The sequence below is a fragment of the Neophocaena asiaeorientalis genome, unplaced genomic scaffold (assembly GCF_003031525.2).
Source record: "Neophocaena asiaeorientalis asiaeorientalis breed wild unplaced genomic scaffold, Neophocaena_asiaeorientalis_V1.1 scaffold26, whole genome shotgun sequence".
NCBI lineage: Eukaryota > Metazoa > Chordata > Mammalia > Artiodactyla > Phocoenidae > Neophocaena > Neophocaena asiaeorientalis.
This window is the reverse complement of record NW_020173108.1, coordinates 356,029-372,928: the sequence shown is the minus strand read 5'-3', so window position 1 is coordinate 372,928 and position 16,900 is coordinate 356,029. Positions and strand designations below refer to the sequence as shown.

At 35.1% G+C, this 16,900-nt stretch overlaps 1 protein-coding gene across 5 annotated transcripts in view; it reads left to right on the top strand.

The window, feature by feature from the left end:
- The first annotated feature begins 216 nt into the window (after positions 1–216).
- The window catches only part of DMXL1 (Dmx like 1), a 127,572-nt gene continuing 110,888 nt past the window's right edge, over positions 217–16,900 (top strand). For all 5 annotated transcript variants that reach the window (XM_024743340.1, XM_024743339.1, XM_024743337.1 and 2 more), the window contains exons 1-3: positions 217–350; positions 13,541–13,666; positions 16,749–16,820. In XM_024743340.1, coding sequence (XP_024599108.1) covers positions 264–350; positions 13,541–13,666; positions 16,749–16,820 — 285 coding nt within the window. In that variant the 5' untranslated portion in view covers positions 217–263. The remainder of the gene's footprint in view (positions 351–13,540; positions 13,667–16,748; positions 16,821–16,900) is intronic.

Genomic DNA, 16,900 nt, shown 5'->3' with positions numbered 1-16,900 from the left:
CCTGGGCCCGCGCGGGTTGTGACAGGTGCGCGGAAGAGCGCGGCGCTCCGCCCGCTCGCCGGTCCGCCCCCTCCGGGCCTCGCCCGCGCGGGCTCGGGATGAGCTGCGGGCCGCAGCTGAGCGGCTCCCGCTCCTGGCGCCTGTCGCTGCCGCCGTCTCCTTTCAAGAGCAGCCGCCGCCCGTGAGGGAAAGAGGGAGGGAAGCGGCCGCTGACCCCGGGCATGAGCCGGACGCGACATCCGTTGCTGGATTAAGGCGCCGACATGAACCTGCACCAGGTGCTGACCGGGGCTGTGAACCCCGGCGACCACTGCTTCTCCGTGGGCAGCGTCGGCGACCAGCGCTTCACGGTGAGTGAGGGAGGCTCCCGCGTCGCCCGTGGCGAGTCCGCGCCCCTGAGTCAGCCGGGCTCGGCCCAGAGTGACGGGCAGAGGCCGAGAAAGCCTCGTTGCCCTAGCGGGGCGTCCCCTACGGAGGTCCCAGCTCCTTAGGGCCGGCGTACCTGGCCTTTGAGAACGAAGGAGGCAGTAACGCTTCGGTCATTGAGTTACTTAATGTACAGAGGCTAAACTCGGAAGTTAGAATGTTTTGTAGGATTTTTAAAGTTTTTAATCTGACGTCCTTGGGCTGGGGAGGTTTACTGAAATCGTTTATCCGAGAATCGTTGGTGTGTAATGTGTATGTGGGCTTTTTATTGCCCCACTCCATAGGCTCTAATTGTCAAGTTGAGGAATAGTTGGGATTAGTTTCATTTCTTCCTCTAAGTTTAGGTCAAGTGTCTTTGTAGTTGAAAAGAATGGGTGTCTTAAAAACAGGTAGCTGTCAACAACTAGCGCTGAGCGAAAACAGTGCTTTTCACTTATTTTTCTTTAAATTCACTGGGAATAACTTTGGAAAGAAAAAACTATTTTTCGTAAATGGTTCACTCCTGCTATCCTTTGAATTCCATATGTAACAGTTTAGTAGTCCTGGGAGGCTTATATTTATTTTAGATTGTTCACATTAATTACTAAAAGTTGCATTACTGTTTCTCAGTAAAATTCCTCTTTGGTGTGTAGTGGTAATTCCAGGTTAAAGTTTAAATGAAAGTGTCTTGTTTTTCATTTGTTTTCCCCAGATAGTGAAAGGAAGAGGGCCCCAAACTTTTGCTGTTTATCAGTATATTGACATTTTCTGCCTTAACTATAGTGGGTTTTTTTTTAAAGAATTAAGTATGGTTTTTATAATAATTTCAAGCTATAAGTCAGTATTGCACATGATAGCCTATATCTGAATATATGTATAGTGCTCATGATTTTTGCTACAACTTGAATAGCTATCTCTTAGTTGTGATTAAAACTTAATTTTGCATAAAAAAGTGAAACAAAATAAACATCTTAGTAGATGCCCTAGGTTTTTTTCTCAAACGATTTTGACTTTTTTTTATCAGTCGGAATAAATAATAGGAAAAAAAAGTAGTCATTATTTAACATGGTGTAGGCATTTAATACCTGAATTGTGCTTTTAGATCTGTGCCAACCAAGTACTTTGCTTTCGAATAGAGTCTGTACCTACCCTGTAGAGTGACCCATACACACCTTAACTTGCACTTGACACTAGCAGTTGTAGAGATACTAATTCTAAATGTTGACCTCGCTTCAATGCTCAAGAGGAGGGTGAACTCTGAGGGTCTCAGTGGGCAACCATAGTCTCCCTGCAATTGAACATTGCTCACTGCTCTTGCTATTTAGAAAATAAAGATCATCCTAAGAAGATTTTGCTAGTGGGAGATTATAGGATGGTAACATTACATTCTCTGTCATCTCCTAAAATTATATGAGTGCTTCCTCCAATGTAAATTCTAACAACTTTTTATGAGAAGGCATTCAGAATCTATGTAAGCAGTGATATGAACTTCAAAGCATATACAATATGATGGCCTGTTTATACACCTAGATGATCCTTCTAAGTGTATATAAAATCTTGGTGAATGCTTCTGTTATGTTAAAGGAGAAATGAGTTAATGTACCAAAGATAAGACTATCCTACGCCATCATGTAGCTTGTTGCACAGTTCTACTGAATTTTAAAGTCTGTTTCCATAGACCAGGCTTTAATCATCTCCCACCAAGCCTACTGCAGATTTCTTCCAGATCTCAGGAATCAGTCCAGTAAATAAGGTAAAAATAAACATTTTTTTGTTATTTAGTATAAAGAGATCCCAGGTCTCTATAATTTTGGTGATAGTTTATTAACAATCATCTTTTTTCCTTTGCAGCTAATCCATCCCTGACTCTCTAACATTAAATTGATATTCCGTTATAAACCAAGTTTCTTGCCCTCAGTCTACTGGACACTATATACATCTTAAATTTATCTCTCTTGAAATTACTGTCTTTGCTAAAATGTAGAATCTGTTGTTTACTCCTTGAATTTTGTTTTTAACCTCTTTTGATTTTGGCTTCTTTTTCTTTTCATAGAAAGAGAGCAAGCATTAATGGTAGATGGTATGTGCAGAGTAAAAAACTCTCTCCAAATTCCAGTTTTACTTGAGCTAGGGACATGAAATCTTCCTCTTGCAGGTCCACTTGAAGAATTACTTTGTTTGTCCTGTTACATTATGCCTTCTCTAAAGACAGACTTTACATTCGTAATTCATCTCTTTGCATGTTTGCAGATAACTTATTCTTGTTTTGAAAGATTACAAGAGATGAGATCTCGTTTTTTGAATACAGTCTGACAGGTTTTAAATTGAAATGAAATTGAGTGCCATTTCTCATGGATTCTTGATTTTAAAATATGAAATTATTAATATAGTTAGTATATGTAAGTATTAGATACTTTTTTACTACTTAAACTGGCATCAAACAATTTTGACTTTTCTCTTAGTAAGAAAGCTTCTAGTAGGCAGTGACCTTTTCTCTTATACTTTCAAAGCACTTTATTTGCACTTTCATTATATTAGTGACCTGTCTTGCCTTGTGTATGTCTTCCACAGTTTCATTGTGAGTGCCTGGAACAGCGATTGAAGTACTGGTGTCACCTAATAGTAGAGTCATTATCTGAATTTGATTTCCAACCTAGTCCTTATAGTTAGTTATGTATCCGTGGGCAAGTTCTTTTACATTCTTTGAATTTCTTTTTTTCTTATCTGTAAAGTGGGGCTAAAGAAGAACTTATTCATAGGGCTGTTACATGAAAAAGTGCTAAGTTCATTGCTTAGTACCTGTAAAACCCTTAAAAATGTCAGTTATTATAAAGGCTAAGCTCATTATAATGCATAGCACATAAAAAGTGCTTAATAAATACTGGTTGAATTGATGGCTAATAGATAAAGAAGCCTTACCTATGTAATTAAAAATTGTGTTTTTTTAAAAATATTTTTAATAATTTAGATTTGAGTCCAAATAAAATACTTCAATTAAAATTTAAAAATTTTTTTCCAAAGTCATTTGTTACGCATTTTGCCATAAATATCAGGTGATTAACCAGGAGAGATTTCAGATATCCGAAGCAAAAATTCTTTAATTTTTCTTTATTTACATGAATTTTTCTCTCCTTTTCCCTTGTTAATTTCATACTGTCTTTAGAGTGAAAGTATATGAGCAACCTGGTCCTAATCTGTTGACAACTTTTGTTTTTAGAATAAAAATTTTATTTGTAAAAGACAAATAATAAGTTAAAAACAGGCATAGTTAGTTAGAATCTGGATTTTCTAATGTTTCTGTGCATGCAATAGATTATCCATACTTAGTGTTGAAATTGTGTTTTTACTGAAATGGAAAGGGAGATAATTTCCAAGAGACAGATTGTGTTAATATTTAGGACTTGCTGTCTCTAGTTTGGAATTTAAATGCCTTTGTTATTCGAGGGATAGCAAACATGTAATAACTCCAGACTCCCTTTTGTATTAGACAACTCTGTGTTCCCAGCCAAGGGGACCCAGATTAGAAGTCAAAAGACTGACTGCAGCTATCTGGGTGTTGGTAGAGAAATGGAGGCTGAATTAGCATTCTCCTTCTTTCTGTAATAGTAGTTTAACTTTTTGTTTTGTTCACTGTAGGGAAACTTTTATAGGAGGTTCTTATTTTGGAGAAGCATGTTAATGTTTGTGGATGGAGAGATACAGGAGGGGAAAGTTTGATACTGTTTGTATCTGGAGAAAGAATGATTTTTGTGGTGCTCATATGCTATTACGAGTACAAATTGGACTTCTTTTTACATATTTAGCCTATTTAAAAATTTTATGTTTTAAATAGTATTAAGGTTCCTTTAAAATTATTGAAGTAATACGAATTCTTAATGTTGTGTTTAAAAAAATGAGAATAATGTTAATTACAACATGCCAAACATAACTCATTTAACCAGGAAGTATACCAGGAAGAAATTCTTTGGGATATTTACCTGGTGTGGTTGGTTAAAACAAAACAGTGAAAACAGGAAATCTAAGTACAGAAATCACAGGATTTCCAAATTAGAATGCTGACTGTTGCAGCCTTGGGTAATTTTTGAATATTGGAGAAGGTTGTCTGCCAAATTTAAAGTTAAAAATCATGTTTCAATTGTATGCTTGAAAGCACACATATGAACTCAGTTCTGTCTTTGCACCTTGTTTAGTCTCAAAGTTAGTAAACCCAATATTATGTATGCCTAATAAAAGGATTTTCGTTTCTCAATTTAATTTTCGTTGCTTAGTAATAGGTTATTCTGATTACAGATCTTTTGACAGAAGCAGCTAGTGTACCAATTACAATATATACATATTAATTTTGAAGCTTAGGTAGTGTGGCAATTTATTTGATGAACCAGTGCTGTTCTTTTTGTTTTGATAGTAATAGGACACCTTGAAATGAATTTTTCAGAACAATTTATTTTGGAAAAAATCTATAAAACTAGTTTTAGATTTTGGTTTAGACTGTTATATATAGTATTACATGTTAGGTTTTTATTTAAAACCAGGGAGATGGGTTATTTTTATTTAAGAATTTAGTAAAAATGGATTATTTTAAAATCACACACAGCCCATTTTATTTATTTTTTCTTCTTTATTTTGTTTATGTGTGAATTACATTGATTGACTTTTAAAATTGAAGTACAGTTGATTCATAATACTGTGTTGGTTTCAGGTGTCCAGAAAAGTGATTTGGAGATTGTGTGTGTGTGTGTGTGTGTGTATACACACACATATATATGATTATGTTCTATTATAGGTTATTACAAGAATATTGTCCCCTGTATTATACAGTAAATCCTGTTGCTTATCTGTTTTATGTATAGTAGTTTGTTAATTCCATACTCCTAATTTATCACTTGCCCCCCTCCCTTTTCCCTTTGGTAACCATAAGCTTGTTTTCTATGTGAGTCTGTTTCTGTTTTATATATGGATTCATTTGTATTATTTTTTAGATTACACATATAAGTAATATCATACAATATTTGTCTTTCTCTCTATGACTTCACTTAATATGATATTCTCTAGGTCCATTCATGTCACTGCAAATGGCAATATTTCATTCTTTTTTATGTCTGAGTAATAGTCCTTTGTATATATGTACCACATCATTATCCGTTCATCTGTTGATGGACACTTAGGTTGCTTCCATGTCTTGGCTGTTGTAAATAGTGCTGCTATGAACTTTGCGTGCAGAGCCCATTTTGAATTAAAGTTTGTTTTCGTGTATTTCCATGCTTATTAACTCATCATGTTGTATAAACTCTAGAGATTGAATTAATTTTAATAATATATTAAAAATATCCATAAGAAGATATGTTTATTTCAAGTGATTTTTGCATGATATCCAGTTTGGATTTTCTGTACAGATTCATCTCTCTATTTTTCCCCCCAAGCTCTATTGACATACAGTTTACATGAAAATTGTGTAAGTTTAAGGTGTGCAGTGTGATGATTTGATACACATATATAGTGTGAAATCTTTACCACAATAAGGTTAGTTAACATATCCTTTAACTCACATAATTACCATTTTGTTGTTGTTATGATGAGAACATTAAAGCTTTATTCTAATAGCAACTTGCAACTGTACAATACAATATTGTTAACTATAGTCACCATGCCGTACATTAGATCCCTGGAACTTATTCATCTTATAACTGAAAGTTTGTATCCTTTGACCAACATCTCCCATTTCCCCCATCCATAGCCCCTGGCAACCACCATTCTATTCTATTAGTACAATGTTCCTATTAGTACAATGTTTTTAGATTCCACATATAAGTGGAATACATTATTTGTCTTTCTCTGTCTGACTTAGCATAATGCCTGCAAGGTTGTCACAAGTGGCAGAATTTTCTTCTTTTTTATGACTGAATAATATTCTTTTGTGTGTGTGTCTGTGTGTGTGTGTGTGTGTGTGTGTAAAACATATTTTCTTTATCCATTCATTCACTGATGGACACTTAGGTTGTTTCCATATCTTGGCTATTGTGAACAATGCTGAAATGAATATGGGAGTGCAGATATCTCTTACAGAGATTTCATCATCTTTGGATATAATCCTAGAAGTTGGATTGGTGGAATATATGGTAGTTCTGCTTTTAATTTTTTCAGGACTCTTCCATACTGTTTTTTACAGTGGCTGTGCCAATCTACATTCACACCAAGAGTGCACAAAGATTCCCTTTCTTCGCATCTTCACCAACACTTTCATCTTTTTGTTGATAGCATCCTAATGGATATGAAGTGATATCTCATCCAGTTTTGATTGGCATTTCCCTGATGAGTAGTGATGTTGAACATCTCTTCATGTACCTGTTGGCCATTTGTACATCTTCTTTGGAAAAATGTCTGAGTCTTCTACCCAATTTTTTTTTTTTTTTTTGCGGTACGCAGGCCTCTCACTGTTGTGGCCTCTCCCGTTGCGGAGCACAGGCTCCGAATGCGCAGGCTCAGTAGCTATGGCTCACGGGCCTAGCCGCTCCACGGCATGTGGGATCTTCCCGGACCGGGGCACGAACCCATGTCCCCTGCATCGGCAGGCAGACTCTCAACCACTGCACCACCAGGGAAGCCCTAGATATTAACTTTTTATCAGATAAGATTTGCAAATATTTTCTCCCATTTTTAGGTGGCCTTTTCATTTTGTTGGTGGTTTCTTTTGCTGTGCAGAAGCTTTTCAGTTTAATGTAGTCTTACTTATTTATTACTGCTTTTGTTGCTTGTGCTTTTGGTGTCCAAAAAATCATCACTAATTGTCAAGGGCCTTTTCCCCTATGTTTTCTTCTAGGAGTTTTGTGGTTTCAGGTTTTAGGTTTAAGTTTTTAATCCATTTTTGAGTTGATTTCTGCGTGTAATGTAAGATAAGGGTCCGATTTTATTCTTTTGTATGTGGATGTACAGTTTTCCCAGCATCAATTTATGGAAGAAACTGTCTTTTCTCTGTTGTATATTCTTGGCACTTTTGTCAAAGATTAGTTGACCATATATGTGTGGGTTATGTCTGGGCTCATGATTCTGTTCCTTTGGCCTATGTGTCTGTTTTTATGCCAATACCATACTGTTTTGATTTTTATAGCTTTGCAACATAGTTTGAAATAAGGAAATGTGATGGTTCCAGCTTAGTTTTTCTTTAAGATTGCTTTGGCTATTTGGGGTCTTCTGTGGTTCCATGTGAATTTTAGGATTTTTTTTTTCCCTATGTGAAAAATGCCACTGGAATTTTGATAGATTACATTGAATCTATAGATGGTTTTGTGTCATATGGACATTTCAACAATATTAATTCTTCCAGTCCAAGAACAGAAGATGTCTTTTCATTTATTTGTGTTGTCAGCTTCTTTAATCAATGTCTTACAGTTTTCTGTGTACAAGACTTTTCACCTTGGTTGCATTTACTCTTAAGGATTTTATTCTTTTTGATGCTATTGTAAATTGGATTTTCTTAATTTCTTTTTTGGATAGTTTATTGTTAGCATATAGAAATGCAGTTGATTTTTGTATGTTGATTTTGTATTCTGCAGTTTTGCTGAGTTCATTTCTTAGTTCTAACAGTTTTTTGGTGGAATCTTTAGCGTTTCTATATGTAATATCTTGTCTTCTGCAAACAGACAATTTTACATCTTCCCTTCTGATTCGAATGCCTTTTATTTCTTTTTCTTGCCTAATTGCTCTGGCTAGGACTTCCAATATTATGTTGAATAGAATCGGTGGGAGTGTGTGCATCCTTGTCTTTTTCCTGATCTTAGAGGAAAGCTTTTAGCTTTTTATCATTGAGTATATTAGCTATAAGTTTGTCATATATGGCCTTTATGGAACCATCCTTGCATCCCAGGGGTAAATTCCACTTGATTATGGTATAAGATCTTTTTAATGTGCTCTTGAAATCAGTTTGCTAGTATTTTGTTCAAGATTTTTGCATCTATGTTCATCAGGGAAATTGGCCTGTAATTTTCTTTTCTTATAGTGCCTTGTGTAGCTTTGGTATAACGGTAATGTTGACCTTGTTAAATGGCCTCTTCAGTTTTTTGGAAGGGTTTAAGAAGGATTGGTGTTAATTATTCTTTAAATGTTTGGTAGAATTCACTGGTAAAGCCAACTGGTCCTGGGCTTTTATTTGTTGGGAAGCTTTGATTACCTTATCAATTAGTGTATTATATTTTCTCAGTTTTCTAAAAGAGTAAATATTGATAGTGATAACCCACCCAAACTAAAGCTCTTGGGGAGGGAGCAGCTAGGGTGGTTATCCTCAGTATTTTCTTAAGTGTACAAAGGATTACTGAAACCAGAGAGTTTGAGAACCATTGCTTTATAGTATTCCATTGTATGATTATACTGCAGTTTTTTTTTAAAAACTTTTTATTTTACATTGGAGTACAGTTGATTAACAATGTTGTGTTAGTTTCAGGTGTACAACAAAGTGATTCAGTTATAAGTATCTATTCTTTTTCAAATTGTTCTCCCAATTAGGTTGTTACAGAATATTGAGCAGAGTTCCCTGTGCTATACAGTAGGTCCTTGGTGGCTGTCCATTTAAAATATATATACTACAGTTTATTTATGCATTCTATTATATGTTTGAGTTGGTTCTACTTTGGAGCTTTTATGAATCGCTATGAATGTTCTTGTACATGACTCTTAGTGTACATATAGACACATTTCTTTTGGGTGTAAACTTAGAGGTAGAATTGCTGGATCATTGAGTGTGCCTGTGTTTAGCTTTCCAAAGTAGTGGAACCATTTTATTTTACATTCGTATCAGCAGTTATGGGAATTCTGGTTGCTTTACATCCAAAGAAGTCATTTTTAATTATAGGAAGAAATTAGGGGACAGTTATTAAATTCACATCATGTTTATTTATAAGGCATTGTATGGCAGCATAGCAGCAGGAGTAAGAGCATGTTCTTTCCCATTAGTTATAACTTGCTTTCAGTCTCATTTGTGTCTGATACTAGCTCTGAGACTTGAGCCAATTACTCAATCTAAGTTTGAGTTTCCTTATCAGTAAAATGGATTGATTATAGTAAATATCTCACAGGATTTGTTGTGAGGATTAAATGGGATACCAGTGAAAAGCACTTAGCATTTGGCCCTGTTAAGAAGAAAAAATAGGCTCAGATGACTACAGTGAATGAAAGATAGAGGAAAGCACAAAAAAGTGCCCCCCTCCCCGCCCCCATCTCTTTTTCTGGCTGTTTATTTGTATCCTTTATCACACTGGTAAGCATAAGTGTTTCCCTGAGTTCTTTGCACTGTTTTAGCAAATAAATTCAAGGGGGAAGAGGTCATGGGAACCTTTGACTGGGACAGAAGTTGTGGGTAATCTGAGGACCTACTACTTGTGATTAGCATCTGAAGTGGAGGGCAGTCTCAGTTAAGGCTGAGCCCTTAACTTGTGGGATCTGATGCTATCTCCAGGCAGATAGTGTCAGGACTGAGTTAAATTGTAGGATACTCAGTTGGTGTCACATAATTGCTTGCTTGGTGTGGTTAAAACCCCTCCACATCTGTTGTCAGAAGTGTTGTGAATGTGGTAATAATGTGAGAGCAAAGGAGAAACACGGGAGGAAGACTAGTTTTTTCCTTCTCACTCTCCAAGGCTGCAAACATATAGTCAAATTCCGTGTTCATAAGTTACTTAGTTCCTTCCTGCCTTCTTTCTTTCAGTGTAGATATAGTATTTGTTTGAAATGTACTTAGTTCCTTTGTTTCACCTCCCCCCCATTCTGACTGATTTAAATCAATTTTTTGAATATGTATGATGTTAACGTGTTTCAAAAGTCATAACTAGTGTCCACTGGTAGATGAATGGATAAAGGGGTGTGTGTGTGTGTGTGTGTGTGTGTGTGTGTGTGTGTGTGTGTGTATACATGTATACACACACAGTAGAGTATTACTCAGCCATAAAAAAAGAATGGAATCTTGCCGTTTGTGACAATATGTGTGGACCTGGAGGGTATTATGCTAAGTGAAGTAAGTCAGACAAAGACAAATACCATATGATTTCACTTATGTGTGGAATCTAAAAAACAAAACAAATGAACAGACAGCAGAACAGTAACAGACTCATAGATACAGAGGACAAATGTGGTTGCCAGAGCAGAGGGAAGGGGGAGGTGGGAGTGATAAGTGAAATAGGTAAGGGAGATTAAGAAATAGAAACTTCCAGTTACAAAATAAATGAGTCATGGGCATTAAATGTACAGCATGGGGAATATAGTCAATAATACTGTAATACCTTTGTATGGTGACACATAATAACTAGACTTAATGGTGATCACTTTATAATGTATGGAAATGTAGAATCACGGTGTTGTGCACCTGGAACTAACAGAGTGCTGTAGGTCAGTTATACTTCAATTTTAAAAAGAAGTCGTAAGTGTATAAAAAGTTATACTCAGAAGTGTTATTCTTTGCTTCCACTTCATCTTCTCCCCTTTTGTAGGTATCCAACTTCATTTTCCCCTAGTTTTATTCTCCCTTTGTTCCTTTTTGTAGCAAGCCAGGTACATGTGTTTTATTTTCCTTTTTCCTTACACACAAAAAATTGCCATATATGCTCTTTTCTACTTTTTTTCACTTTATAAAATCCCCTAGAAATCACTCCAAGTGAGTTCATAGATTTGTTCCTCATTCTTTTTATAGCTGCTTAATACTCCATCGTGGCTATGTACCACAGTTTATTCAACCAGTATTCTGTGCACAGCAGGATTTTTAAGGAGATGTTTACACATTCTTGAAAATGATTAAGAAATGGAACAAAACACAAATAGAGTTTGAGTCTTTAATGCATTTTATATTTAATTATACAGTCAAATAAACTATAAAAATTAAAATTCTGTAGTCAAGAAAACCAGGAGGTTTTTTTATTATAAGCCCCAAGGATAATAGTCAACTGATGAAGTGTGAACTGCAGTTCGTTATATTTGTTTTTTCCCCATTTACCAGTTTATTGCCATCCATTAGTTATAACTCTGAAAGAAGAAAGTGAGGACTAAATGACAGAGATATTCCAGATGAATATCAATAATTTTTATTCAATTTAAAGTTTACCAAAACTAGGGATAGATAGCTTTGCACCTTCTAGTGCCGTCACTAAGGAAAAATTAACTGACAGGCAGTGATAGTATAATAGCAGCAGCAAAAGAACAAGGGTAATCCAGAACTGGATAAGTCTTTGAATGATCAAGGTTCATTTGTATTATAAGTTGGCATCTTTCTATAGGGATAGATGTTTATTTCTGAGGTAACTTTGCCTTTATCAAGTTTATAAATGTTTAATACTTGTTGAATTAAACAGTAATTTTGTGAGGTACTTCAGGATTCATGTAGACTTAATTCAGGAAAACTTAGAGTCCTGATTGACAAAAATAGGTGCAACACAATATCTGTAAGTAGATATATAATTGCAGGTAAACAAAAAGAAGGCAAAGTTATGAACACATTTTAAAATATATATATTCTAGTTAATGGAAACTGAAAAAATTTTGTTTAGTGAGGAGGAAATCTACATTGTAAACATTCTAAATTTAATACAGTATTTTGGTAAACAGTGACAATCAGTATTTTATCAAAATTTAATATTCAGGAGAAAATCAGTTTCTAAAATATTAAGATATTTTAGAGTATTGTTAATGACATTTTTCATAAATTAGTTTTTGGAATTTATTCTGGCTGTTAGTCTTGTGACAAGCCTTATGATCCTATTGTGGATATTTACACCTAGGTGAGCAGACCATCATGAGGTTTTTTGTTTGTTTACTGAGCCAGTTTTTTCCACTGTGTGGCACTAGTAGAAACAGACTTGATTTCCCTTAATTCCTTTTAGGAAAATTCCAGACAAGCATGCTTAACTAGGGAAGTTCCTGTTCTGACATCAAAATAGCACTAGATCAAAAATCAAGAGATTAGAGTTCTCAAGCCCACTCTGCCACTAAGAAGTTGTCAGCCAATTTAGGCCTCATTTTCTTGTTGGTAATGTGAGCAAATTTATTTGTGTGTTCTTTCAAGTCCCTTTTCTAATATTTTTTGGTAGCTTGTACAGAACCATTTTGGCTTTGGTAGGAATTATGGTCATGAAGTATATATTAAGTATAATATTTTTTACATTAAGTAAGGTGTATGTATATGTGCAAAAGTGATGAGAAAGTAGAGAATTACTAAAATTTTAAGAACTTAGGATGGAAAGCAGTTTGTGATAGATATTTTATTTTCAGAATTATGCTGCATGTAAATTCTAGGACGACAGCCACGTACTCTTAAATGGAAGAAAGTCCTGTGATCTAAGAGCAGAGAACAAGATAAACTTGAACCCTACCTTTTCGTCTTGGACCTTAACTTGTAGTAATGGAAATGGATAACAAGCAAGATATTTACAAATCGTGGTATATTGCTATGAAGAAGAAAAAGAGTAGTGTGATGGAAAGTAATTAGGGGAGGGGGGAAGAATATTGATCAATATGAGTATATTCAGGAACTGAGACATGAATGTTGAAAAGAAGCTAGTTAGACAAAGACCAGGCAGTTAGAAGGAAGGTAAACCACCTTGAGATGAAAAAAGATTGTTATGCCCAAGAAACAGAAAGAAGGGCAATGTAAGGGCAGGATCCAATTGAGGGAATGAAAGAGTAACTTGAGATGGATTTGGGGAATTAGGGCAATCATTTAGGGCATTGACATTGGTAAGAAGTTGAGATTTTATTCCAAGTGCGATGAGGAAACTATTGAAGGGAAAATTACTTGGTGTAATAAACATTTTTAAAAGATCACTCTTGTCTGTGTGTGGGAAGAAATTAGAGGGAAGCAAGAATGGAAGCAGAGTATAAACAATAATGCAGGAGAGAGATTATGGTAGTTTAGATAAGGGCAGTAGCATTCAGTGGAGATGGAAAAAGTGAAAGGAATTGGTATATATTTTGCAGAAAGGACTGACTGATGGGACTATATATGGGAGGTAAGGGGAATATTCTCAAATAATAAAGATTTTTTAAAATATTTAAAATTAGTCTGTTAAAACAATATTTAACGCCAGTGTTCTACATGATAAATATTTTCTTGACAATTTTATCATTTTTATTTTACTTTGTTCATTTTTTTGTTTGTTTTTAGGCTTATGCCTCTGGATGTGACGTTGTTATACTGGGAAGTGATTTTGAAAGACTGCAAATAATCCCAGGAGCTAAACATGGAAATATTCAAGTAGGATGTGTAGATTGTTCAATGCAACAAGGCAAGGTTTGTAATCTTGTGGTGATATGAGATTTGTTTTGAATATGGTTTTTGTAAGTATAGTCTCTGAAGTATCTATTTCCTATTGAATTAGAGACTTGCTGTGTTTCCAAGACAATGTAGCTACAGATTTCTTTGGCTCTCTAAGATGCACTCTAGAGAACAAAATTCCTGACTCAGATGTATCTTAGAGATTGTCAGGAATTCTGTTCTCATATAATCTTGAAATATAGCATAGTTTTCTCCATGAATTGACAAACAAATGTAATATTACCTGTAGAATAGGTGTAAAGCTTACTTATTTAAAAATTGATTGGATTGAGGGAAAGGAATGACAATAAACTTCAGTCTATTTAGAAATAAACCCTGAAAAGAAATTGTTGTTAGAGTCCTTTTTTGTCTGTAAACAGGTAGTTATCTCCTTGTAACTTCTAGATAAACTTTGTACAAAAATGAACATAAATTGATAATTTTTTAAATAATTTATTCCAAGTCTATAAGAAAAATGAAAAATTTAATTTGAACTTCTGTTTACACATGGAAAGTATAAAGTTACCTTGAAAGTAAAAAAGCAGCAAAAACAAAAGAAACAGGGCATGGGCTTCCCTGGTGGCGCAGTGGTTGAGAGTCCGCCTGCCAATGCAGGGGACGCTGGTTCGTGCCTCAGTCCGGGAAGATTCCACATGCCGCGCGGAGCGGCTGAGCCTGTGAGCCATGGCTGCTGAGCCTGCGCATCTGGAGCCTGTGCTCCGCAACGGGAGAGGCCACAACAGTGAAAGGCCCGCGTACCGCAAAAAAAAACAAACAAACAAACAAAAAAAGAAACAGAGCATATGATTTAACATCAGGTTAAATACAGTTGTGTATAGTACCAGAGTTGGGAGACTTATAACTTACAGGCAGTATAGTGTATAGCTTAATATAGCACCATATAGGCATAGATGACCAGGCCTAGGTACAGTTGCAGCTAGACTAGGCTGAACTTTGCAAATTTAATTTTTTTGGTAGATACTTAATTCATGTATATTGTTTGTGATTCTACCAGAACATTTTGTGTGAGAAATCAAAATGGGCCCAACCTTATTTTTTTTAATGTAATCATTCCTAATAAGGCTGCCATTCTGAAAAGTTACTTCTTGGGACCTAGTTTAAAGATACTCGTAACAAAGGAGTTTCAACTCTTGTAGTCTTTGCCTACTTTTTGGACTACTGTTCTTTTTGTTATTCCCGTGTTCCTTCCTTTCAGTAGAGTTACAGGTATCTCATCTGTCTTTCTTTTGTTCATGCCTTTCATTCTCACTGTACTACGAAAGTGATTTTTATTATGGAATGCTAAAAATCCTTGAGACTTTTTCCCCTTTCTCTTCATGTTTGTTTGATCTCGTAGCTCTGTAGTTCTGTAATCTTGATTGTATATAAAAACTTACTTATACCATTTAGATTCACATAGGGCTTGTTAATGTTGGAAATCTAATTTTAGAAATTTTCAATATGAGTTATCTTTTAATCTATATTACATGAAATCCAGGTTAGAATGAAGAGGTCATTTGGTTTTATAATTATTCTAATAAAGGGTAAATTTCCTTTGTTTCACAGATAACAGTATACTCAAATGATTCCTTAAGGTATCAAGATGAAAATTTGTAGATTTTGGTACTTGGGATTTCTGTTTACCTTTTAGAAGGAAATGCTTCTTGATACCATAGGCATCAATATTTTATCATTACTGTTTTTTTATTTGTAGTACTACCAGATTAATTTTCCTAAGAAAATTCATCTGCATTTGACTTTTTATTCATTTGCTTAAAACCATTCTTAGTTTCCCATGAACTTAGAAAAGTTCAAATTGTTCACCTTGGTTTGAGACCTTATTTAACCCACTCACACTTGCCTTTTTGGCCTCATGTCCATTATTTCTCTCTTCTACCTGGGCTGGTGCTCAGTCACCTCCCAACATACTTTACCTCTTTTAATATTTACACTCGTGGGGACTTCCCTGGTAGTCCAGTGGTTAAGACTCCACACACCCAATGCAGGGGCCCCAGGTGCAATCCCTGGTCAGGGAACTAGATCCTGCATGCGGCAACGAAGATTTCACGTGCCGCAACTACGACCCGGAGCAGCCAAATAAATAAGTATTAAAAAAAAAGATGTACACTTGTGTTCATACTATGCCCTATTTCTAAAATTGAACACTCACTGCAGTTTGAAATTCTATCCACATTTAAAGGCGCAAACTAAATACTCCCAGGTGAAGTCAGTGCAGATGATTTCTACCTTCTAAGATCTCCTCAGAACACTTTAAAATATCCATTGAAAGTTTTTTTTCCATAAGTATGTTACATCCTCATTTCTTACTGTCTTCACTAGATTATATGTTCTTATTTTTATCCCTGATCATTCAATCTATATATCTGTCTGATTTCTGATGTTTTAATATTCTTCATTTGTGACTCAGTCAAGCTATAGTAGTAGCTACCTTATAAAACAGAGCCAGCAAGAGTTATGCTTCATTGATTTAAGAGTAAATATTTGAAAGGTACTCAAATAAAATAGAATATTGAAAAAATATACTCCTTAGAGAGTTTACAAAGGAATAGATCTAAGTTTTACTTCTAAAAAGTTAAATATACACTGACAGAATTCTGAACTTTGAAGACAGATAACCTAAAAACTTGATTTTTAAGTCACGTCAAATTCCATACTTGACAAGGAATACATCAATACATTTTCTTCTGTGAGGAAGGGAATTAACATTTACTATGCATCTTATATAGATAATTCTTTACCAGATGCTTTACAAATGTTATTTTAACCCTCAAAATAATCCTATTAGGAAGATAGTATTATATATACTGTAAATATAGATAGAAACTAGGGTTCAGAGAGCTTAACTTGCTGGTACACAGTGACAGCACTGGAATTCTGATCCAGATATGGTAGTCCCCAAAATTGACATTCTCAAGTATTGGTGAAAGAAATTTTGTGTTGGGTATTTTTTAAGTTATACTGTTAATTTCTTTTGTCCTTTTGATTCATAAGTAAGTTAACATATCCATATGTTTTCTTTCTTTTTTCTTTTTAAAAGATTGCAGCATCCTATGGAAATGTTGTATCTGTTTTTGAACCAGTTAACCTACCGAAGCAAAAGAAAAATTTGGTCAGTAATTCATCTTTTTCTCTTAGAAATGAAAATGTGTTGTGTATTAAAAGATACCATTTTTAAGAGTACAAAATTAG